This window comes from Aulonocara sp. 'chitande type north' Nkhata Bay, linkage group LG7, assembly GCF_057382095.1.
Source record: "Aulonocara sp. 'chitande type north' Nkhata Bay isolate Kocher_YH1m ecotype deep benthic linkage group LG7, A_spYH_male_GT1.1, whole genome shotgun sequence".
NCBI lineage: Eukaryota > Metazoa > Chordata > Actinopteri > Cichliformes > Cichlidae > Aulonocara > Aulonocara sp. 'chitande type north' Nkhata Bay.
Genome location: NC_141350.1, coordinates 62,428,729 through 62,452,581, shown reverse-complemented (window position 1 = coordinate 62,452,581; position 23,853 = coordinate 62,428,729). Strand labels below are relative to the sequence as shown.

Genomic DNA, 23,853 nt, shown 5'->3' with positions numbered 1-23,853 from the left:
TGCAGCAAGGGGGATAGATGAGCTGAGAGGAACAAGTAAAGCCTGAGTGGTTACCCTCGGAGGAGTTTGAAGAGCATGCAGCCTAAGGAGAACCAGTCGGCACTGCTGTCGTATGCCGTCCCCTTCTGAAGAACCTCTGGAGCCATGTAGCCATGAGTGCCACTGCAACAAGCACAGCACACGTCAAAACAATGAATGCAGGAAATTGGTATTTCTCTCAATAATTATTATACAGATGTTCAGGACAGTCAGCCCTTCTGGGCTTATTCTTTTTATTCTATTTTTTTAATCTAGTTATGAAGTACCAATTCGTTACACCTCTTTGCAGAAATTCATTTTACTGAAACTGAACCCAATGTAGGCCCTTGTGTTTAGCTTTCATCGTTTGCAGGAGAGTAGAGCTATAAACATCAGCATAAATGGAGCATCAATCATGTAAAATAACAATGAACAGAGCCCAAGATAACATGTCTGAAAATATTCAAATGAATCCAAGAAAGAATATTCGCCAACAATGAACAAGTAGACAGTTAAAAATATTAGTGATAATAACTGTAATGAAAAGATGCTGAATGTCTGCTGCGAGCTCACTGAGCTCCACATTATGATCCATGCAGGGCGAAGCAATTCATTGACGTATTAGGGATCAATCACTCAAGCTTTGCTGCCAGTCTCCATCTCAACTGAGGAGCACGCTGCCAGTCCTGCACAGCTACTTAAAATGTCAACGTGTGATGGACAGCAGTCCACCGCTATGTTTGTGGACCTGACACACAAAGCTTTAAAGGCACCACAATCATGGGCAGAAAACTGATCTTTGAATTGCAACTGATTAGTTAGCGCTGATTTACTGAAGAACACTTCATGTAATAGTGGTGTATCATATATCACCACTCACCCAACCAATATGAAGACATCATTTCAACCCACATCGCTGACTGGATGGACAAGAAGTTGCAGTGGGATGTTTGTCCTCCTCAGCATCTCTTTCTGACAACTCGCTGCCCGAGACATTACAGTGCTGTCTTTTTGCTCACTAACAATCTCCGAGGAGCACATTAATCAGCAGAGTACGCAGCAACACAATGCATTTCCTGTGGTTACTTCATATTCAATTAAAATGTGTTTCACCACTTAAAAAGCTTTTAATGTGAAGCTGCAGCAGCAGGAAATGTTTGACTTGCATTAACAGTAACTTAATACAGCTCCGTTCTTGGGAACTTCACCACAGACTCTTTTTATTTGCCCTTTAATGCATGATCCATCAGGTCGGCACAATCCTCTCCACTTGTCAAAGTGCAGCGAGCTGAGATAGTCCAACCCATTTAAAATGTAATCACTGCGAGAGATGTTCAGAGAGAACCCCGAGCAGCGCCAGCTGTATTTCATATTAATATAGATTTATTTACATTTATGAGCCAGCCCACCCACCTACCCCAAGACACGTAAATGCTGTGCAGAGTTAAACTCAGATGAACTTACACGCTGGCGTGGGGCTTCTTCTTGGAAAAGTCGCAGGCCAAGCCGAGGTCAGAGATACGAACATGACCGTGTTCATCCAACAGGATATTAGCTGGCTGAGGGAGGACATACACATAGGCAGAGTGATGGAGAGGGTGATGGAGAATGTGAGAGATAACACGATAAAGCATAGGATACAATGTTGGAGAGCTAACTAATTCAAGACTTAAGTTACAATTTCCGTTCCCTAGCAGAGATTCTGTGTGAATACAGACAGTAAGAGCGCCTCCTGTCCTGGTTATCCTCTGCCGTTTGGCACATCTGGAGCTCACTCTCTTTCTTTCTGTCCAACGCTGCCTTAGTATTATTTGCATTGAACTGCACTGTTTACTGAAGCACTAAAACTGCTCCCTGACTTCCAGCAAAATATATCCATTATGATGGCAGCCAGTCCAAACAGGGGAATCGGAGAAAAAACAGAGGACAGCTGACAAATTGGTTGATATGAAGCTATGAAACGTGAAGCTGTGGAGGTGCAGCGGTGGGTGAGTGGACTAAGGGATGCTTATCTAAAAAGTTAGAATCCCCCTTTTACAGCCTGAATAGCAAACTGTTATCTAAAGGGAACATGGCACAGGTTCTGATGTGCAGTTAATGATAATCATTGCAGTTTTGGTTGTTTTGATTTTTTAAAACAAAGGATTAAAACTCTGGTGATATTAAAAAATTTTCTGATTGTAAATAAATCCTATGAAGTACAAAATTGTGTTTTCTTGCTTTGTGCGACTCCCGGGAAGTAGAAAAACGCTCAGATGCTGTATGTGGTCATTACCTTTTTAAACCACTCAGCGATTTCCTGAAACAGCTGGTCGCTTCAGTTTTAGCTAAGCCGGACAAATATGTTGAGGGACTATTTTCAGAGGCGGATTTATACGACTGCATGGAATATGAAAGGTGCTGCTTTTACAGATGAACGATACAAAAGACACACATACAAAAAAAAGGATCTGTAAGTTGAAAGTTGAACGTGGAGAGCATGTGTCCAGTGCCCCGCAGTAATAAGCCACAGACACAGATTCTGGTGAGGTGAATTGTTGGACTGATTTAATTCAAGTCCTATATTGGATGATGATATTATATTTATCATTTATTGTCAATTATATTATTATACTCCCGTCCTTTATTTAGTGCTGTGCAAAACACGCTGTTTACTACAATATGTCTTCCATTGCTTTAGATGACTGTTTGCCAGTTTAGCTCATAGCCGACGCAATGGAAACATGGCCTCTTGACCTGTCTCTCTAGCACTTTCCTGCTCTGTGTGTCAGATGTTTAGTTACTCATCGGCCTCCTTTAGAAATAGCAATACTTGTAATGGAATTAACCTGTTTGCAGCTCTGGAGGCTAAGGTCCCTGAACTGGAGACGCAGCTTGCATCGTTGAAAAACCTGCAGCTAGCCAGGCCCCTGTAGCTGGTGCAGCTGAAGGTAGCGTAGCCCCGTTAGCTCTGCCCCAACAGACTGCCGTGAGCAGCCGGGAAAACAGGATGACTGAGTGACGGTGAGGAGGAAGCACAGAAGAAGCCCCTGGTATGCCATCAACCCCATTCATGTGTGTGGACCAAACTCTGCAAATTGGCGATTCTGTTCTAAGACATGATGTGAAGCTAGAGACACCAGCAACCATAGTCAATTGTCTTCCAGGGGCCAGAGCAGGTGACATTGAAGGAAATTTAAAACTGCTGGGCAAGGGCAAATGTAAATTCCGTAGACTTACGATTGACGTCGGCAGTAACACCCGGTTAAGTCAATCAGAGGTAGTAGCTAGTAATCCCCTACACCACAGCTAGCTTCTAAGTGTGTTTGTTTTTTTTCCTGCTACAGATCAGTATACATTAACGGGGCAAAATATTAGGGAAACCTATATGTAATGCAGCTCAGTAATGCACCAGCTGGTAGGACCTGAGTTATTTAGATGGAGGCTGTCCTGAGGGTTTCTTGGATGTTGGGTATAAATTTCACCTCAGTCCACTGTAAATAGATTCCAGGTTATGCATAAAATGAGTCCTCAGAATTTATTGTATGAAAAGCTGCTTTTAAGTTTCTTTTGACAGGAAAAACTCATTGTTGGCCACGTCATGGAATATGCTGATTATAGGAATGATTGTGTTCAGGATGATTTCCGTCTGGAATCAGGGGGAGTCTACCTTGAGGTCTCTGTAGACGACAAAGCGGTTGTGCATGTGCTCCAGACCCAGGATGATTTCAGCTGCATAAAAACGCATCTCTTTCTCACTGAACACGCCGTGCTGAGACAGGTGGTAGTGCAGATCACCCCCTGAACACAGAGAGAGAGAGAGACACACACACACACAAACATACACAGTAAGTGCATGACATCAAAACACCTCAGTTTAAATCAATATCTGTCCATAAGTTGTGGTAACCTTCTCGTGGGGGAGAAAATGAAAATCGATGGCAGGCTCTCTATGACACTCTTCTCTTTTCCAGCTGTCTCACTGAGCTAATGATTATCTGTATTCATTAGCATAACTGAAGCTCAAATAGCGAGCAGTGGACACTGTTTGGTGGTGACTGTTGACTTTGAAAGTTGGCCAGTCCTGATCAGGATATACTTAACATTGAGGTGTGACTTCAAAAGGAGGCTGATCTTAGATGCAAAAGAATCTAACACAGGCAGGTGGTGTGAGGCGTCATCAATGAGATCAAAATCCTATCAACTCCCTGAGGGAGGAATGGCCTGAGTGGCGACTGGCAGTCCGAGTAATCCCATCTTTGTGTCTCAGGACAGATTGGACTCGGCAGGAGTTTAATCTAAGGCAGGAAGGAAGGAATGTGTGGGACATCCTACCGTTCATGAGGTCCAGGATAAAGCACAGCTTGTCAGGCGTGTGGAAGGCATACGTCATACACACAATGAACGGGCAGTCCTGAAGGAAGATGCAGAGAGAACGAGTTTAAAGTCTACAAGTGAACTCCTCCCAGCTAACCTTACTCTTGTGGTTTTCCTAAAATGGGTTATACAGCTAGTAGTGGAAAAAGAACTGAGGACCTTTAGTAAAACACACCCATGCAGCACAAAAAACCGATTTTTAAATCAGAAAGATGGATTTCACTCAGGACCACTGTAGTCTCAGGGACACTGACATTAGGCATCAGGGCTATAAATTGAGGTATCCCCTGAATGACCCAGCAGGAACAGCACAGGCATCGATGATATAATATCATCGATATGACAACAGTTAAAGCAGATTCAGCATGAAGGAAGCAACTTCAGTGGGCATGGGGTTCAAAACGGCTTGCAGGTGTGCAGCAACTGTGGGTAAGCAAAGGGTTAGGGGGTAGGCTAAACAGAGCGTCCAATGAGAGACTTCCTAACTGGATTTGAAGAAAGATGTCAGCTGAGCTTTGCCCGGTGGCCTGTCTGAACTGACACCGCTCTGCAGCTACAGCAGAGATTCTCAGTCTCTCAGGGGGCCTTGTTGATGGAGCACAGAGTTACTGCAGGATGGGTGTGGACAATCAAGGGAATTTGAATGAATAGAATTTCTGTAGAGAAAATAAACCGATGATGCTATTGTGCTTTATTTCCCCCCAAAATCAACTTGATCAGTTTTCTTCTTTGATAAATGTTTTTCCTTCTGATGTGGAAATCAAAGTCAAAGTGAGAATATGGTGGGCAATATTTTACTGCTTAAGGTGGAGTCTGTTTAACAGTATGTCATACACATATATTTAACTTGCCCACTCAAGAAGACATGGGCTAAGTGTTAGGGGAGGTGAGCTGAAGAATGGACAGAAAACAAAGTTCTGTTTGTAGTTTCTGGAAGTAGTGTCTTTTTAGAGGAAAATATCTCAGGCTGTTTTTAACCTGTGCGCTCAAACCAAAGCAGTCTGTTCCATACAGGAAGTCTGTGCAGCACTGAGAGTTTAGAATAAGTGGGATCTGTATGAGTAACTATGTTTTACTGGTATACCATATTGCAATGTACTGAATTGCATTTTTAAAAACATGCCGAGTATTTAAGAAAAAATAAAACCTTTGTTGGTGCAAACATGGTGTGTAACTCACCCCTGTGCTCACTAATGACAGCATGATTCTCTCGTTGAGTGCGAGAGTCTCCCCCTGCTTCATTTTGATCCTTTTCTTGTCCAAACACTTCATGGCATACCTGACAATCAGAGCGACAGACACAGGTTACACATGCAGAGGTAACTGCACCGAGCGGTGTGCCTTTCAATACATTTACGGAGCTCACATTTTTCCCGTGTCTGCCTTCCTGCAGCCGTACACCTCTCCAAAGCCGCCCCTGCCGATGATCCGATGCACGCTGAAGTCATTCATGGTCAGCTGAAGGAGGAGAGAGGAGCACAGAGACTTTAACTCAAGCTGAAGAAAAACATGGCCTTCCTCTCAGAGACAGAAAACTCTGGGTGGACGTGCCCGTTTGGTTCAGGTTGCTGTTGCGTCCCACCATCTGAAAAAGCGGATGTCTGTTTCCAGACATCTCAGGATTCGGCAGCTCTGCTGGTGTGTTTCATTGGATGGAGGGAATTGCTAAAGAACCACACGGTTCTTTACAAACCCATTAAGTCGATAAGATAAAAAAGACATAGTCAACTTTTGGGAGAATCCCCCTGTCCCCCATACTCACATGGATGTTGAGCTCCACATTCTTCCACTGGCAAAAACGAGTGAATTTATCACTGGAGGAAAAAAGCAAAATGTCAACATGTGATGTCAGCTACCACCCCCCGCTGAAGAAAAATAAGAGGAAGAGAAACAAAAATAAAACGCATCTAGTATGATTACCTCTCAATGAACTTCTGGAAGATGTTTCCTCTCAAGCTGTCACAGATCTCCACGATGTATGGCTAAAGACACACACACACACTCTCTTCAGCAAATGTGTGGACAAAAATGCTTTGCAGGTGTATGTGAATTATTTTCCTGAGTGGGCAGGACTGCATGTTCACATACTGTTTCTGAGCCTCAGCCTTGTTTACCTGGTTTGTATTTGTGAGCTAACTTGTTTCACAGAAATGCCCACTGAACATTTACATCTTGTTTGTGACTCAAAGAGTCTTTGAGTTGTTTGTGCAGTTGTAACACAGAGGTACTGTATTACTGCTGCACATACAACCCAAGGACTGAGAAAATATAGAGGAAATACTAACAAGTTGATGTAACATCTTAGAGTCACTGGGTATAATTTTATATCCACAAAATAAGCCATGTTGTAGTCTAAAAGAGGAAGTTGCTGATTAGATTTTCTGAGCTCAAACACAGCTCCTGTCTGTGTTGCTCTGCATGTAATTTTCCTGGGTGGCATTTTAGCAAGCGATGCCATGGTAAAAGTTTAATTACCAACAGCATGAACGAAAACAATAAAGTTCAAATATTGAGCACAGAAGGGAATCTGGTACAACTCAGGTGCTATAGATACTCTTTGACATGGACATGACATGTCAATCACACACGCATACCTCACCAGTCAATTAAGAATGGAGAAAAAATAAATAAATCACAAAATAGGTGGTGTTTTTGTGGGGGGATTTTTTTATTTTGGTACATTGGACTGAAAGGTGGAGATGAGTGCTCCTCTAGAAACCTCCACGGGGTTTTCAGAACCTAAGTAAAGCCACCAAAGTGATTTATGATCCTAAAATGTTCCTTCAATACACACACAGTTTTACAGGTATTTTCTTTCTAAGGAGCATGTGCAGTGTTGCATGCTGCTGTTCTGATATTTTGTTTTGGCCCTGTTCATGTCATCAAGCGGCACTTGCCTTTTATAAAAGTCAGTGTAGACCTACAAACTTGTCTGTTAATGAAATGTTACATTTCATTGTGATGCAGAGTGGCATCATTAAAAAAAAAAACAACAACTACAAATATGCTAACACATGCATGACTCCTGCCCTGCTCACAGTCCAGTCATTCTTACTGCCACCTATTCTAAATGCATGTATCAATGCAGCACTAACAAGTTTTGGAAGTTTCATGTTTGTTCTGTTTGACCGTTGAGGTTTTCGAAACCTGACTGAGGAGTTTTTGTCCCAGTTTTATTCTGTCAAGAGCAGCAGGATATCACTGTGTGTCTCTCATCAAACAACTTGCACAATAATAATGGAAGCACCATTTCTTCAGTCACATTTTGGGGTCAGGGCTCCACCAACAGGGTACTAATGGAGTATGTGGGATCAAACACAACAAGTGACCGTTTCCTTTGCAATATATGGGGCAATGAGCTGAGCTGATATAAAAACAAGTAAAAGGTCTACAATCATCAAATCAAACTATTTCCATCCTTCACTTTTTTTTTTCCTACATGTTTAAAAGAGCACAGTCAGACAAGTGCAGCTTCAGAGATCAAATAGTATTTACCTGAAAAAGGTTTGGGGGGACCTGTTTCTTCGCCAAGTGACTCTGCACATGGTCCACTGCTTTCTTAGAGAATGGCTAAGACAAAGAGGAGGAAATAAAACCAAAGGCCATTAAAAATGCAGCATAAACATTTATTTCACTTCTGTTTTTTCTGTTGTGAGCATGTGCGACCCCTACTGTAACGCTGCTGCAGAGAGCAACACCAATATCTGGGTTTGCGTGGGTGGTGGGTGTTTAATAACTTCCTCCATTTAGACAGCCCCAGCATGCACCGTGCTTGCTTTACATCCGAAATTGTTGCCTTGCATGAGGACAAAAGCAGTAGAGTGTGTGTGTGTGTGTGTGTGTGTGTGTGTGTGTGTGTGTGTGTGTGTGTGTGTGTTTGTTTAGACTTGCTCCAGAAGCCGGGTGAAGAGGAAGAAGCAGGGTGAAGACTGGAGTATACTGTGCTTTACAGGGATCGGGATTGGTCCAACAACAGTATAGTATGGATTTACATCACTAGTAAATTATTAATTGTAGATTAAATTATTAATATCGAGGATATGGGATTCAATGTTTGTTACTAAAAGCATCTGGTTTCCATTTATGATCCCAGGTTCCACTGACCAGTCTCTTTCTGATATTTTTCAACAATGTGGCTTTCCTGATCTCTTTGTGTCGTAAACCTCTCAGATTCCTCGGCTTTCACAGAAGAGAATATTAGGGAGCGGATCATTAGATGCCCATGAGGTGTGTGCATGTTTGTCTGTGTGTGCTTGAACCAGAGTCCTGTGGTCAAAATGTGGATGTTAAGGCCGCATGCTCACGTGTGAACAGGACAGGAGCTCCTTCATGATGTACACATCGTAAATCTGCCGGCTGCGGCTCAACCGCTCCTCCTCAGAGTCCAGCTTCTCATAGTCCTTAATCTGAAACAGAAAACACACACACAGCTTAGCGACACCACAGAATGCGGAAGGCTCAATCTGAATTAGCAGGATTACAGGCCCCAAGCTGGTCATCCAGCCCTTTTGTGCACTCTAATTCGCAGGGCATGGGACACTTACTTCTTCGTAGAACTTGAGCTGAGGCACAGCCTCATCTATTTCATTCATACAGAAGTCCTTGAAGAGCAGGAAGCCTGTGAGACACAAAGCAAAAATACAGTGAGTATACATCTCAGTGCAACAGCAATATTTATCAGTCTGCTGGTCAACAATGATTTTAGCCTCTCCAGTGGAGTCCAAACATTAAACATAAGACAGAACATAAACTTAGGACGAGCAGATCTCCTTCGACTTCTCCTAAAGTCCAAGTTATAACAGGCCTAGACTAACTTTCTTTTTTTGATGTATGTGGATGTAACAGTTTTAACAGTCTATGAAACATCACCCTCTTATAGCTCATTAACATAGTAATGGTATTACCAAAAGTCCCGACCAGTGTTAGCTTTAGGATTACAGCTGATCCACATGTGACACTGTGTCATTGGGCATTTAGTTAGGTAGGTAATGCACTGATGCAGTTACTGACTTACCATAAAGCGCTATACAAATACAGGCCATTTACCATTTTACCATGTGTCTATCAATCTGTACGATATGCTCATCAGCGTACCTCACATGCCTCTAATCATAATGACTTTAATTCCTCCAAGTTGTTAAGCATATCAAAGAAATGTGAAATAAGCAGAATATATGACAGTGGAATGTACAAGCACAGAGGCAATAAGGAAATTATTTGGTATAAAACTAGACAATAAAACATACAAAAGCAAACTTGAGGCACAAATGTGACTGTTCTGTAAATACATGATAGTATTATAGCCAACATGAGGTGACACACACACACACACACACACACACACACACACACACACACACACACACACAGCGTAAACACTTGGCAGAACACAGAGCTGAAACCCAAGCAGCTGTATTTACTGTATGAGCCTTAAGAAAGACTGAAGCTGTCTTATTCTTAAGAAAGGCCACGAAAGCAACTAATTCCACTCACCACTTTACAACTGTACCAACACACATACACACACAGTTCATAATTACAGAAAATGGCCCTGGAGATTAGCTGGCTAAAAGTACAGCGCCGCTCTCAAACACACCAACAATGGACAGACATCTCACACTGTTATCGAATAAAGACTCGAAACATCATCAGAGAGAAGGTGGGTGGGGGGATTTAAAAAAAACAAAAAACAAAACACACTTCCATGTGGCTTGCAGGGTTGAGAGGCACTGTTGCCATGGTAATAGCCTCTGTGGCCATCAGCAATGTGTGAAGAATGGTGTAGAGCGACAGAGACGAGACTGTCAGTGGACTGTGGCACTTCCAGGAGGCCTGGTGAGGCAGTTACGGCCCTCCTCTGCCGTCCTTAGAATGTCAGCGACATTTTCCCATCAAACACACATTGAAGCAGTACATTAGGGATGGAGACAAATGAAGGCACGAGACTGGCAGGTATAACAAGCTACTGTCCACAGAAACCGGTACGCATGCAATGCTGACACTCAAGACTTTGCATCTTGGCTTTACCGATTAGTATCACGTATGAGCAAAAATAGATGGCTAAACAAATATAAGCCGTTCATTCTCACCCTCCCACATGTCCTGTAAGACACAGATGTGTCTTAAATTCACTTATTTCCCTGCTATATTTTCATAACAATGTGCCATAAATCCAGCCCAGACTCACTCACTGTCAGCTCCACTCAGGCCAAATGATGGAAAAGTTGCTTCTGATCAACAACATCTATCAACAGGAGTCTGAAATTCTAATAAATGGACCCATTGCCCATATTCAAAATGATCAACCACCATCTCAAAATGAGCTGTGTGTCTGAAGAAATGCTGGTTTATACTGGATTTGTACTTCTACCACAAGTCTCACCCAGCCAACCACATACACACATTCATACATTATTTTATCATACAATCTTGCGCACACACGCACACTCTGAAAGATACATCAGGGGCAACTCAGCATTCAGGATCTCTCTCAAGGACAGTTCAACATATGGACATATGGCAACCTTCTGATTGGTAGACAAGCCGCGGTACCACCTCAGGCCTTGTGTGAGGAGCATGTGTCGCGTATAAAACAGAATCAACCAGTGAGCACAGTTCTAAAGATTAGGGTTTGATATCGATCCACCTCTGGTCACTACTCATTCATCCCTGTGTGTGTGATCAAGACACCACATATTTTCAAAAGCGCTCCAACGTTTTCGGAGACGTCTGTTACCCACCAGCTTGATAGCTAACTGGGGCTCAAGGCTCACTAGAGCCATTGAGAACACCAGACTCCCGGCAAATCGTATTCAAACCCACCACCGTCTTTCGCTACTCAGGTTAAACATGATATATGAGTGACTTAGATAACTTAAAATTATACTGTTTGGTTTTTTTTTTAGTATTTTATTTGTTCCTGAGTAAATCGGTTTGGCTGAGATTAAAGTTATAGTTTTTACACAGCTGAATAAACGTCAAGCAGGCAACTGATTATCAGAAGTGTGAGATGCTCGAGAATTTACTCCGGTGTCCTGTTATATTTTAGATAGCAAGGAGTTTATTAAACTTCACTGAAACTATCTGCAAATTTCATTAAAATTTCATAAACTATCATCTTGTCTTTATTTTTAGTTAGCACATACCTTAAACACTTAAAGATGTAAGCTAATGATAGTTATATAAGAGCAGATGCTGCTGGTGCAATAAGCTGTACGTTTTACGTCCAATGGATGCATGATCTGATTAGTCGACTAATCGCATAAATAATCGGTGACAAGTCGACTATCAAAATAATCGTTTGTGGCAGCCCTAAATCAGAGTGCAATATATCGTACAACATGCCTTTGAATCAGGCTTGTATTAACAGGCCTGCTTCTTCTTTGGTTCAGACAAAAAGGGGGAAAAAAGCGCTCTACACTTTACTTACACAAATCAGAAACTGGACATCACAAAATTCCCTTTAAAGCTTTTAAAAAGCAGCTATTGTTTCAGTTCACTGTCCTCACTGATTCAGTTTAGGGCACTTGTTTTTGGCCTCACGTCTACTATCATATATTGTCACTTCTTCCCTTCCGTTTTATCTTCCCCTACAGACATGATGCATCATTTCCAGTCTGACGAATAAACGTCCTCATATGCATCCACACATGCTGTATATTTACACAGCCTAATGGACAGGGCATTCCCTCCTACCCTCACAATCAACCTCCTCCCAAACACAAAGACAGGTTTTCAAAAGCAAGGACCAAACATGCAGGAGAGGTATTAGGAGAGGGGGGGGTGGGGGGGGGGGGTGGGGGGTGTCAGGCCTTACATCACCAAGACTCAAGGATTAAACTTAATCGCTGAACACTTCAACACTGCCCAGCTAATTCAACAAATGGCCTCTCCCACCCTCTCTCTCTCTCTCTCTCTCACACTCGCACACACACACTTACTTCAGGCGCCAGCTCCTTTGAGCTTTGTCTCATTAGCGAGATCACCTGAACTGTCTAAAAATATCAAGCTGGCATGTTCTGACTGCCTCAGTCTTCCATCATCACACACACACACTGACCACGCTGTGTATAGCTGCAGTGTTCCAACTCTGTACACGTACAGCTGTAGGTAACACAGGGATCCTGCCCCACCTTGCAGTTTAGATTTACGATACATGCAGACTTTTTAAAAATTGTACTCAGAAACAAATGTGGCACCAAACATCCATTAGTTAGGAGTTATGGATGCCAGCTGTCTGCCTGTTGTATTTGCTTGTTAGCATCCACAACAAGCTAATCTGACATGACGGGACCAGTCCCACTCGCTAAAATGAGCTGTGGCATTGTGGGTAATTTGTGAATCTGTTGACATTTAGTTCACAAATGCTTCACTTTGCCTGCCTGCCCAACTGGCGAGGTGACAAAAACAGCCCATCCTCCCTTTATGGCTGAGGGGTAAGAATAATAAAATTATTGAAGGGTCATTTGAGTGAGAGGTGACTTGCATGTGCTCCATTATACATACGCTGACCTTTACTGGTGGGAGTGAGCGGCACCAGTCGGCGGTGCATTTGAGTGTGCATATACTGCATGATGTGACAGACATTCATTGGAGTACAGCTTCAAGATTAGCAAACAATGTTAAGTATTCTGCTAACCCTGCCCACACAGACTGAACACCCTCACCATAACCTGCTAAAATGCTAATCCCACAGTGCTGGCAATTTGTTTTGATTGGTGATGTCACACAGCTGATTTCAGAGACGGCACAGCCACAGCATGAGGAATGAATCCAGCATTAAATGGCTACAGCAGTACATTGGAGGGGCTCGTTTTCCAATGCACTATTGATCATTTGAACCCCAGGCTGCTGTTCTCAGTGTTATTTACAGCACAGTCACTGTGTATGCTGAGGATCCTGAGGGTAACCTGGGCTTCTACATATGCATAGGCAGTTATGTGCAAACAGTTTAGTTGTCACGGATGTTACTACTGCTTTCCTTTAAAGAAATTAAGCATACATGAAGTTCACTTCGCCTGTTTGACATGAAAGTAACCTGTGTATAATATATCACTGCATCCACTCAGGATAGTATCACAGACAATTTTGTTAGGGGTCATGTACAGTGGGGTGAAAGAAGTCTTTGCCGCCTTCCTGATTTCCTGGTTTTTGTATGTTTGTCACTATTAATAAAGTGTACACCCCCTAAACCTAATAAATAGTTGGGCCACTCTTAGCAGCAACAACTGCAATAAAGAGTTTGTGATACCTGGCAATGAGTTTCCATAGCGCTGTGGAGCAATTCTGACCCACTCATCATCCATGCAGAATTCTTGTAATTCACACTCACACTGGGGGGGTTTTCGAGCATGAACCACCTTTTTAAGGTCATGCACCTCAATTGGATTCAGGTCAGTACTCTGGGAAGACTACTTTAAAGTCCTCATTTTGTTTTTCTTGCTGGTGTGTTTTGGATTATTGTCCTGCCGCAGAATCCAAGTGTGCTTCAGCTTGAGGTCACTAACAGATGGCTGGACATTCTCCTTCATGATGTTTTGGTAGACAGCAGAATTCATAGCTCCATGTACCACAGCAAATCTTCCAGGTCCTGCCCAACTTTTGCACAAGTGAGTCATATGCAAGCTTTTTTCAAATGCCATGTCCAAATTATGCAGAACACAGTTGCATTTCTGCTCAAAGTCTGTGTAGGTCTTCTCGTCTGCATGCCTGAAATGAATTCGAACTCAATAAAGGCAATAAATGCAATGCTGTTAATAAAACTGCATCAACTGTTATCACTGATTATTCTTGACTGTGCCAGCTTATACAAACCGATTATATATAGACGCATACATCCAGCACAAACCCGGTGTGAAACAGCAGATACCACTTACACTGCTAAATACCATCTCATCTGCTGATATCAGTCAACAAAGCCAGTGTCAGCTAATCCCATGATTTATCAGCATATCTGTATTCTCTTTGAGATGGTGTGGCGTGAGGACAAGTGAAAACACCAGACTTTCAGGTTCTTTGAAAGGAAAGTTGATTTTAAAAGCCAGCGTTAAAGAACAAAAGTGTGGTCTGTAACAATAGTCCTAAGTAACAATACCACCAAACTTCAGTACTGCTTCTTTTGCAAGACTCGTACTACTCCCTCACCTAATTTTCAGTAACTATGAACCTTCAAAACCACTGAACACACAGAACATCAAATTATGTATAAGCAAAACTAGTATGGTTCCTGCATCAAATCCATCCCCTGATTCTGCCTTCTGTTAGCTGAAAAGATAGAAGAATTGCATATGGCGGTTACCAAAGCTGAGAACTGGGGAGCAGAACTTGACAAATTATACTCAAACATCGATCAGATCCAATTAAACCTCGATGAGCTCAAGTTTAAAGTTGCCCTTTTTTGCCCTTTGTATATTTGATTTAGAGCTGCGACACACAGCAGCCAGACATGAAATAAGAACATCAGTATTTATCATTTAGTCGGTTTGATTTCACCCAAAGATAATAATAAAAATAATAATGGATTGCATTTATATAGCGCTTTGAGGGGCCCTCAAAGCGCTTTACAATTCCACTATTCATTCACTCCCACATTCACACACTGGTGGAGGCAGCTACAGTTGTAGCCACAGCTGCCCTGGGGCAGACTGACAGAAGCGAGGCTGCCATATCACGCCATCTGCCCCTCTGGCCATCACCAGTAGGCGGTACGTGAAGTGTCTTGCCCAAGGACACAACGACTGAGACTGTCCGAGCCAGGGCTCGAACCGGCAACCTTCCGGTTACAAGACGAACTGCCAACTCTTTGAGCCACGATCGCCCAGCAAAGGTGGAAGGAATGCAGAGATGAAATTAGTAAATGTGTTTACCCAAGACTACAGGGTTCCTTTATACTTTTACTAACATCTTTTCATTATCAGCACTTCATGAGGACACATTCTGTGAAACATCTGTGCATGCATGAATAAGAAGGATAAAAGTCAAAGTTTACCACAACATATAGTCCAAGGTTTTTTCTTGCATAAAGACATTTTTGGTACTCCCAAAGCTAGCTAGCTAGATAAATATATATATATAGCCATGTTAATGTCTGTGTGACGTTGGTGAACGTGGAAAGTAAGGATGGGAAATAATTTGTGAAAAGGAAACTAGTTGTAGTTGTGACCCTATACAATCTAAGCAGTCTTTGCAAACTCATAGTCTGGATGTCCACAACCTCTGACTTACAGCACATACTCTCCAGATGTAACAAGGTACCAGACTTATGTGTCACACACATCTTTGTGTCTCAGCCAGTCGTGCACATTGCACCGCTGGCACAGTTGCTGGGTTGAAGACATGAGTGTCGGTTTTTACCGTCACTTTACTGATGTTCCAGCACAGAAGCTCAGAGACATACAGATATACAGAGGGAGATGATGAAACAGTATTGAAAACTTGAGCGTTTGTGAAGGGAAAAAAACAAGAGAAAACACAAGACAAAGTCTCTGACTTCTTCTCCTCCTTATCAGAGTTTAGGTGGTGATATTGTCTGAGTGGCGACACCTATCATTTAGCAGAATACTCCAGTGACTTCTTGCTCCTTAACGATGGGTATAAATACAAGTGACTGTGACAAGAGGTTGAGGTGCAGAGCGAAGTGGGTATACTGGGGCCTTTGAAGCCTTGAGACAGGTATGAGCTCTCACTGTAGCTTCTGACTTCATTACCATGCCAGTGTGTGCATAACATACTGTAGCAGGTTTAGCATATATATCCAGGAGCCATTGCAAAGTTAAATATCATGGAACATTTGGCACCTGCTGAGCGAATCCTAGCAGCAGATGTCAACATATGAACACCATGACGCAACAACTTAGCCTTAGAGTTTGGATAAACATTCTCACATGTGTAAATCATAATTTGTGCAGTGTCCACAAGTTATGATTTACACATGTGCTTTCCAACCCAACAATCTAACTGGAGACACACACAAAAAAAGCTGAAACCTGTGTAGTGTGCAAAGGACAAACAGGAAGGTATTAACTTGCCCATGCAGCATTAAAGGCCTCAGTTTAGCAACATCAGACTGAATGAATTCCTATCAATTTAGCAGAACAAGATTTAGCTCATATCGTCATCAATACTTAGTGAGCACACTGCTCAGATTACAGCTTATTAGAAAAAGATGCAAGTGTGCTAAACTATTAAACTCGTGTGTATGGTCTGGAGCTCAGCTCCGCACTGTCTTAGGCTTTTATTCTCCAACTAAGTAACAGAGCAAGTTCAAATAGTCCACAATAAAACCTACCACCAAATAGGAACAAGTGATACAGCCTCAAAACAACATTTTAAGAATATCTGTGATAACAATTCTGATGATAGAGAATCGATGTGTGCAGCTTGCAGGCAGTAGGAATTATGAGAGCTACTGTCACTGGTACTTGCTAAATCAAACTGAATTTATCGAAACAAGGTACCAGCTACAGCAGGATTATAGTGCAATAGTAATTCAGTTTTATTTATTTAGCACCAAAGCACAACCACAGTTGCCTCAAGGTGTGTTATATTGTAAGGTAAACATACAAAAATAATACAGAGAAACAGATAAAACCTTAATGATCAGATGACTCCCTATGAGCAAGTGCTTTGGGGAAAGTGGGATGAAAAAACTGCCTTTTAACAGGAAGAAACCTACAGCAGAACCAGGTTCAGGAATGGCTGGCCATCTGCTGCGTCTGGTTGGGGGTGAGGGGGAGGAACACAGGACAAAGACACAGAGATCAATAACTGATTATTAAATGCAGAGTGGTGTATAAACAGTGAGTAAAAAAAGTGAGTGAAGAAGAAGAGAAACAAACAAGCAAAAAAGAAAAAAAAACAGTGCATCATGGGAAGCCCCTAGATGAGCTCTCTGGCTGCTGTCCTGGGAAGCCCAGGTGGCAGGCGGTGTGGGCAACCTGGCATCTCCATTAGGACTGCCCATTAATGAAGGTGGGACAGGTGTTCTGTGTCACTGGCCCTCTGACGCCCTCCCCCAGTTCAGGAGAGACGTACCGTGTACCAGTAAGGTGCCAAGGGGGTACACGCCAGGCTCTGGTGGATTCAGGCTGTACGCAGATCCTGATCCACCAAACCCTGGTTTGCCTGGGGGCACTGCTGTAGGCAGAGTGGGTGGAGGGGAAGTGTGTGCATGGGGAAATATGCCTTAGTGTTACCGGAAATTAGATATTGGGGAATTGGCAGGGATTGACCCGGGTTCAGTAGGTTAATGGGGCAGTGTGTTGGAGTGCGATCGTGGCCGGTAGGGGCATGTGGGGCACTAGCCCCGCGAGAGGAAAGACAGGGGGGCCTTCTCAAGAGGCCCCACCGGCTCCAGTAACCCACTCCACAGATGATTTTCCACTGGAGCAGTCTTGGGACGACACCCAATGCTCAGCCTTCGACCAGGTAATAAGCATTAATAGTTGGGTGGTGCACCCTGAAACGGGGCTGACATTCCCGCACTTCGTATTAATTAGGGACAGGTTATATTGAGTGAGTTGCAATGCTCGAAAACAGGAGGCGCACACTCGGTTGTTGATGCCTAAAAGCCGCCAGAAAATTATTTTCCAGGCAGCTCATTACAACCCAATGGTCGGTCACATGGGGTATGACAAAACACTGGATCGGGTCATGGTCCGATTTTATTGCCGATGTACCGCGGTAGCGGTGGTGCATGTCTTGTCCAGAGTGCCAACTAGTTAACCAGCTGGTTATTCCAAAAGTGCCTGTGCGCCCGTTGCTGTTGATGGAGGTCCTGTTCAAATGCATTGACAATGGGAAGGATGGATAAGCAAACCAAACTTATGGCATGCACAGAACCCTGTGGAATTCAAGATAATCCTCTATGCAATAGTGGAGATTTTTCAGTAATTAGCTAAGACAGCTGGGTCGAGTGATGGCTTTTTAAGTAATGGTTTATCTGCTGCCAGCATGAAGGCGTGTGGTATATATCCCATTAACAGAGATAGGTTGATTTAAGATTGAAACATTAATCAATGGTAGGATTTCTTTGAGCAGTCTTTTAGGATTTGGGTCTAAAAGACACATTGATGGTTTGGAGGAAGTAATTACTGAACTCAAAGATCAACTGGAGAAAAAAAAAGTATAAATAAGTATCAATGGCACTGAAAGTTGCTGTATATAATGTTATGTCTGTGAGATTGTTATGAGTAGTATTTTCTCCAATTTTATTTGTAAAGAAATTCATAAAGTCATTATTAGTTACGGTTGGCTCAACAGAGCTCAGACTTTTTGTTAGCCTCGCTACAGCGCTAAAGAGAAACTTAGGGTTCTTATTTTCTTCAATTAGTGATGAATAGTAAGATGTTCTAGCTTTATGGTCGGCTTTTAATAGAGGAATTTATTTTTCCAGTCTAAATGGAGATCTTCTAAATTAGATGTCATTTCCACTCCAGCTTATAAGTTATTTGCTGTAAGGTGCGCATCTGAGCGTTATACCATGGAGTAAAGTATTCCCACCATGAATCACATGCAGGGAAGATGTAAAACTATTAATAAAACAATCAACCTCTGCAGGAGCAGAGTTCAGGTAGCTGCTCTCCTGTGTTGGCACATGACATTGAAGAAGATGACAGTGGATGAATTATATTCTTAAACTTAGTTACAGCACTTCCAGACAGACAAGTACTGTGATGAAATGTATTCCCCACTGCTGTGTAATCATTATTTTAAACTTAAATGTTAGTAGGAAATGAGCAAACATGAGGGTTTTCAGGGAATACTATTAAATGTTCAATTTCTATGACATATGTCAGAGCAAGATCTCGTGTGATTACTCTAGATCTTGCTCTGAAGTAGTGGGTGCGTTCTTTTAAATTTTAAAATTAACCAATTGAGTATAATAACATATAATACATTAAATGCCGTGTTGAGGCCATTATTTTCAGCATCTACATGGATGTTAAAAATCACAATAAATATTTTACCTGAGCTTATCAGGTCCCATCATCTCTTAATGACCTTACAGTAGAATATCACCCCATTAGAGCACTTTGCTCTCACACTGCAGGCTTAGTTGTTGTTCCGAGAGTATTTAAAAAGAGTGGAAGGAAGAGCCTTCAGTTTTCAGGCACCTCTTCTATGGAACCAGCATGCAGTTTGGATTCAAGAGACAGACACTACAATACTACAATATTTAGAAAATGGATGGCTAAAAGCACATCTTGTTTAATCTCTACAGTTCTTACAACCATGTTTCAAAAGCCGGCTGTGGCTGAAGACAGCCCTATGGGCAAGTTATGGCATCAAATGTAAAGCATATCAATTAACAGCAGATCTGTATTTGTATGCTGAACCTTTTTCTTGAATGCTATCGTTAATAACTGTGGAACATGAGATTTTCTCCTTTCTTAAAGGATGCTCCAGTGTGTGCTCTGCTAAAGCTGCTGTAGACAGGAATGTGCAAGACAGCACCAATAAGTCCATTTTAAATGCATTAGTGCTACTTTCAACCACACAAGACAATGTGTAAGTAAGTGCAGTGATACACGCAAGCACACATGCACACACGCAGTTCTGACAGGTTTTCTCTGTGATATGACCTTGGTTTTAAGTTGGACAGTGATTTTAAATTGGACAACCAAATCAGAGCAGTGGTGAAGTCCAGTTTTTATCATTTAAGGCGACTGGCAAGACTAAAATCTTTTCTTTCGAGGCAGCACCTGTCCACTGTCCACTTTTAAATCACGTCTTAAAACCCACTTTTATTCCTTGGCTTTTAACCTCAGTGAGACTTCTTTTTTAATGCAGTAGTTATTTAATTAATGATTTCACTCTTCTTTTATTTGTTTTTTATTTATATCTCATGTAATTTTATTTTACAGTTCCAATGTACAGCACTTTGTGTCAGCTGTGGTTGTTTTAAAGTGCTTTATAAATAAAGTTGTTGATGATGATGATGATGATGATGATGATGATGATGATGATGATGATGATGATGATGATGATATGGGCGAACAGTTGGCAGTTCGTCTTGTAACCGGAAGGTTGCCGGTTCGAGCCCCGGCTTGGACAGTCTCGGTCTTTGTGTCCTTGGGCAAGATACTTCACCTACCGCCTACTGGTGTTGGCCAGAGGGGCCGATGGCGCGATATGGCAGCCTCGCTTCTGTCAGTCTGCCCCAGGGCAGCTGTGGCTACAACTGTAGCTGCCTCCACCAGTGTGTGAATGTGAGAGTGAATGAATAGTGGAATTGTAAAGCGCTTTGAGGGCCCTAAAAAAGCGCTATATAAATGCAATCCATTATTATTATCATTATTATTTATTGCCTCTACTGAGGAGGTCATAGAGTGTTCATATTTGTCTGAAAACACGCATTATGGACAGATTTGGAGTTAATTGGGAACCAGAAATATTCTTTACTACTGAATTGGAAATGGTTTGAAATATAGATACTGTGTGCCATGTGTTTGCAAACACATATCAAACTGAAGTAAGAACAATAGGCAAATACATTGCTGATGTTCTCAAGAGACTAATCCAGCTGCAGATATAGAGCGCTGGTGGAGGTCGACTGTAAGACTGCTCGTGGTTAATTCCATGTTGCAGGCCATGCTAGAGGCTTACAGCTGTGTACAGCTGTGTTAGCTCTACCTACACACGCTTACAGAAAGGACGAAAAATGGTTTTATTGCTGATTTTTTTTTCTTTACTAAAAAAACAAAAACATCTTATGTATAAAGTTGCTATGCAACTGAAGTTTATTACCATCATAATTAAGGGTATGTTTAAAATGATCAGTACATGACAATGGCAGTAAATTTGTACTATAAAGACGTGACATTAATACTTATCCTGATTTTTGCTGTGGTACATTAACTAACTGCCTGTCATCAGATTCCTCAGATATGAAGATAGTGTGACTGGACTGGAGGCGAGGACAGTGTGTTGACACGCGCGCACACAGACACACACACACTCCTATCGTGGACAAATGCTGCATTCTGGGAAACAGAAACAGGAATAAATGTTGTTCTGCCCATTGGAGCTCTTCTTTCACATCTTCCTCTCCATTTCCCCACTCTCCAATTCTCATCACCTATTTTATTCCCCCTTTAATCAATTTCATTTCTCCCAGTCGACAAGAAAAAGCAGCAGTTCTGGTGCCGTTGCTGTGGCAACTGTAGTTGCTAGGCAACCCACAACTCTCCATCATCCATTCCAGAAGTCTGACAGATGGAGAAAAAGAATGCCAAGGCAAAAGTGAGAGAAATAAAAGGAGAAGGAAGGACTTTAGGAAAGAATGAAGACAAGGAAAGGGCTCAAAAATGAAGATGGAGCAGGAGCTGAAAGATGGAGGGTCGCTGTAATGTACTTCACAAAAAACACAGCAATTCCAATAAGCCATTCAGATGTCCACTCTTCATTTGAACACCCTCTTAGCCTCCAAGTACAAAAGTCCATACGTTCATTTTTTTACTTCAGGTTATTTATTAACACACTGTGTTAGCGTCAGGTTTTAAATCAATGTCCTCTAAAGCTTTAAATGGTTTTACACGCATACAGGTCAGCCAGGTTGAAACAGAGATACCACTAACAGTCATGCTTTAATAGTGGAAATCACAGAGTGCTATTCCCTTGATGGCAACAGTTCTAAGTGGTGCAGCATTATGACACAAGCTAGTGTTAGCTTTGCTGCTTGTGGAATGGCACATGTAGTAGCTGCTGTGTTGGCTCCAGTTTCAACTTTACATGAGGCTGATCAAAGCACAAGGGCAGCAATTCAACACAAAAGGCAACTGTATGGCATTTGTCCTGACCAGTGGCTGTTTGTTTGCTAAATTTGTGCTGCACTGTTCTCAACTCTTTACTACCCCTAAAGTATTCCCAAGTAGACAGAAAGTCTCCCAGGGCTTCTTTTTAGTAGGACTGCCCAAAACACCTCAAAGTCTAGTAAGCAGTCCTTTTCATGGTGAGAAGCAGCAGATCTGCTGCCTACAAAAATATGGCACCAGCTGACATAAAAGGAGGAATGGACTGGTACTTTTATAGCGCTTTTCTACTCTGAGCACTCAAAGCGCTTTACACAACTTGCCTCCTTCACCCATTCATACAAGCACTTTTTTCTATGCTCTTTCCATGCAAGTGCTTTCCATTTTAACATTTACATGCATTCATACACTGGTGAATGCATTGGAGAACACCTTGAGGTTAGTATCTTGCCCAAGGATATTTAACATCCAGAATGGAGAAGACTGTTATAGAATAGTATTTGACCAATATATGACCTTCTCTACAGCCGCAAATGGAGGTCAACATTATTTTGTCCCACTTTGACAGGAGTTGAAGCTGCGTGCTTCAACCTTTCTTTACTAAAAAAAACAACAAAAAAAACAAAAACAAAAACAGGAGAGTGCTCTGAGGAAGGAGGGAAGACCTAGGACCCCAATAGTAGGGCTGGGTAACCAGCTTCCAGTTTGCATTCGGGAGACAGGCACTATCTCTACTTTTAAGATGAGGCTTAAAATGTTCCTTTTTGCTAAAGGTATCTTAGCTAGGGCTCCCTTGAACAAGAGGTTTTTAATCTCAATGGGATCAATAAAAGGAGATCGTATGATTTGGGGTTTTTTCTCTGTATGTATTATTGTCGGGTCTACCTTACAATATAAAGCGCCTTGAGGTGACTGTTGTTGCGATCTGGCACTGTATAAATAAAACTGAATTGAAACTAAAATAGTTTTGAAATGGGAAATCTGTTTTTTTTAAACCCACCCCTACCCGATAGGTCTAATGTTGTTATCAGACCTGTGCCATATCATATCATTCGTATGTGTTTACATTTACAGTGGAACCAGCCCAAATGTGTCTGAGAACAAGAGCCACATGCCTGCTTCTGATGGATAGTAGCTAATAAGGAGATACTTCAACAATTTCTAGCAGAGCTCAGAACTTTGCAAAAACTAAAAGACATCTGTTCCTGCTAAAGGTGGTTTACATTGCGTCACCACTATAGGCAAACGCACACCATGGAGTACAGTCGGGCTATACTGAGGATGAGGTATGAGCAGCTGGTAATGTGCGACCCAAAAGGAAACAAGTGACTCCCCCAGCGTTACTGCAGCTCTGGCTAACTGTGCTCCATTTGGCACTAAGCAGAAACGTGGATGCAAGTGAGTGATGCGGGTACTAGGGCTGGTCCATATCATACTGTTCACAGTAATACCGGTATAATGTTAGGCAATAATTAGAAAATGAAATATCACGATAGAATATGGGTTAAACTTGCATGTCCAGTGCCTTTGTTTTCATACGCACATGGTGGAAAAAGCATGGCGGTGACGGAGAATGAGAAGGGCAAAAGCGGATTGTTGAATGAAACAGATGAACCCGAATTGGTTTGTAAAAATGGTGCAAATTTAGTGGTGTGGAACTGGTTTGGCTTTCGTCCATCAGATACACACCAAAGCACAATTTATGGTGGAGCATGCAAGCACCGTGGTA

The 23,853-nt window shown here is 42.2% G+C and overlaps 1 protein-coding gene across 2 annotated transcripts in view; it reads right to left on the bottom strand.

Moving 5' to 3' along the window:
* Positions 1-23,853, bottom strand: part of grk3 (G protein-coupled receptor kinase 3) — a 71,903-nt gene that overhangs the window by 22,634 nt on the left and 25,416 nt on the right. For both annotated transcript variants that reach the window (XM_086301840.1, XM_086301841.1), the window contains exons 3-13: positions 8,919-8,992; positions 8,679-8,780; positions 7,870-7,944; positions 6,295-6,356; positions 6,137-6,188; positions 5,741-5,832; positions 5,554-5,653; positions 4,333-4,411; positions 3,668-3,798; positions 1,483-1,577; positions 55-162 (exon numbers count right to left, since the gene is read on the bottom strand). In XM_086301840.1, the coding sequence (XP_086157966.1) occupies positions 55-162; positions 1,483-1,577; positions 3,668-3,798; positions 4,333-4,411; positions 5,554-5,653; positions 5,741-5,832; positions 6,137-6,188; positions 6,295-6,356; positions 7,870-7,944; positions 8,679-8,780; positions 8,919-8,992 (970 nt within the window). The remainder of the gene's footprint in view (positions 1-54; positions 163-1,482; positions 1,578-3,667; positions 3,799-4,332; positions 4,412-5,553; positions 5,654-5,740; positions 5,833-6,136; positions 6,189-6,294; positions 6,357-7,869; positions 7,945-8,678; positions 8,781-8,918; positions 8,993-23,853) is intronic.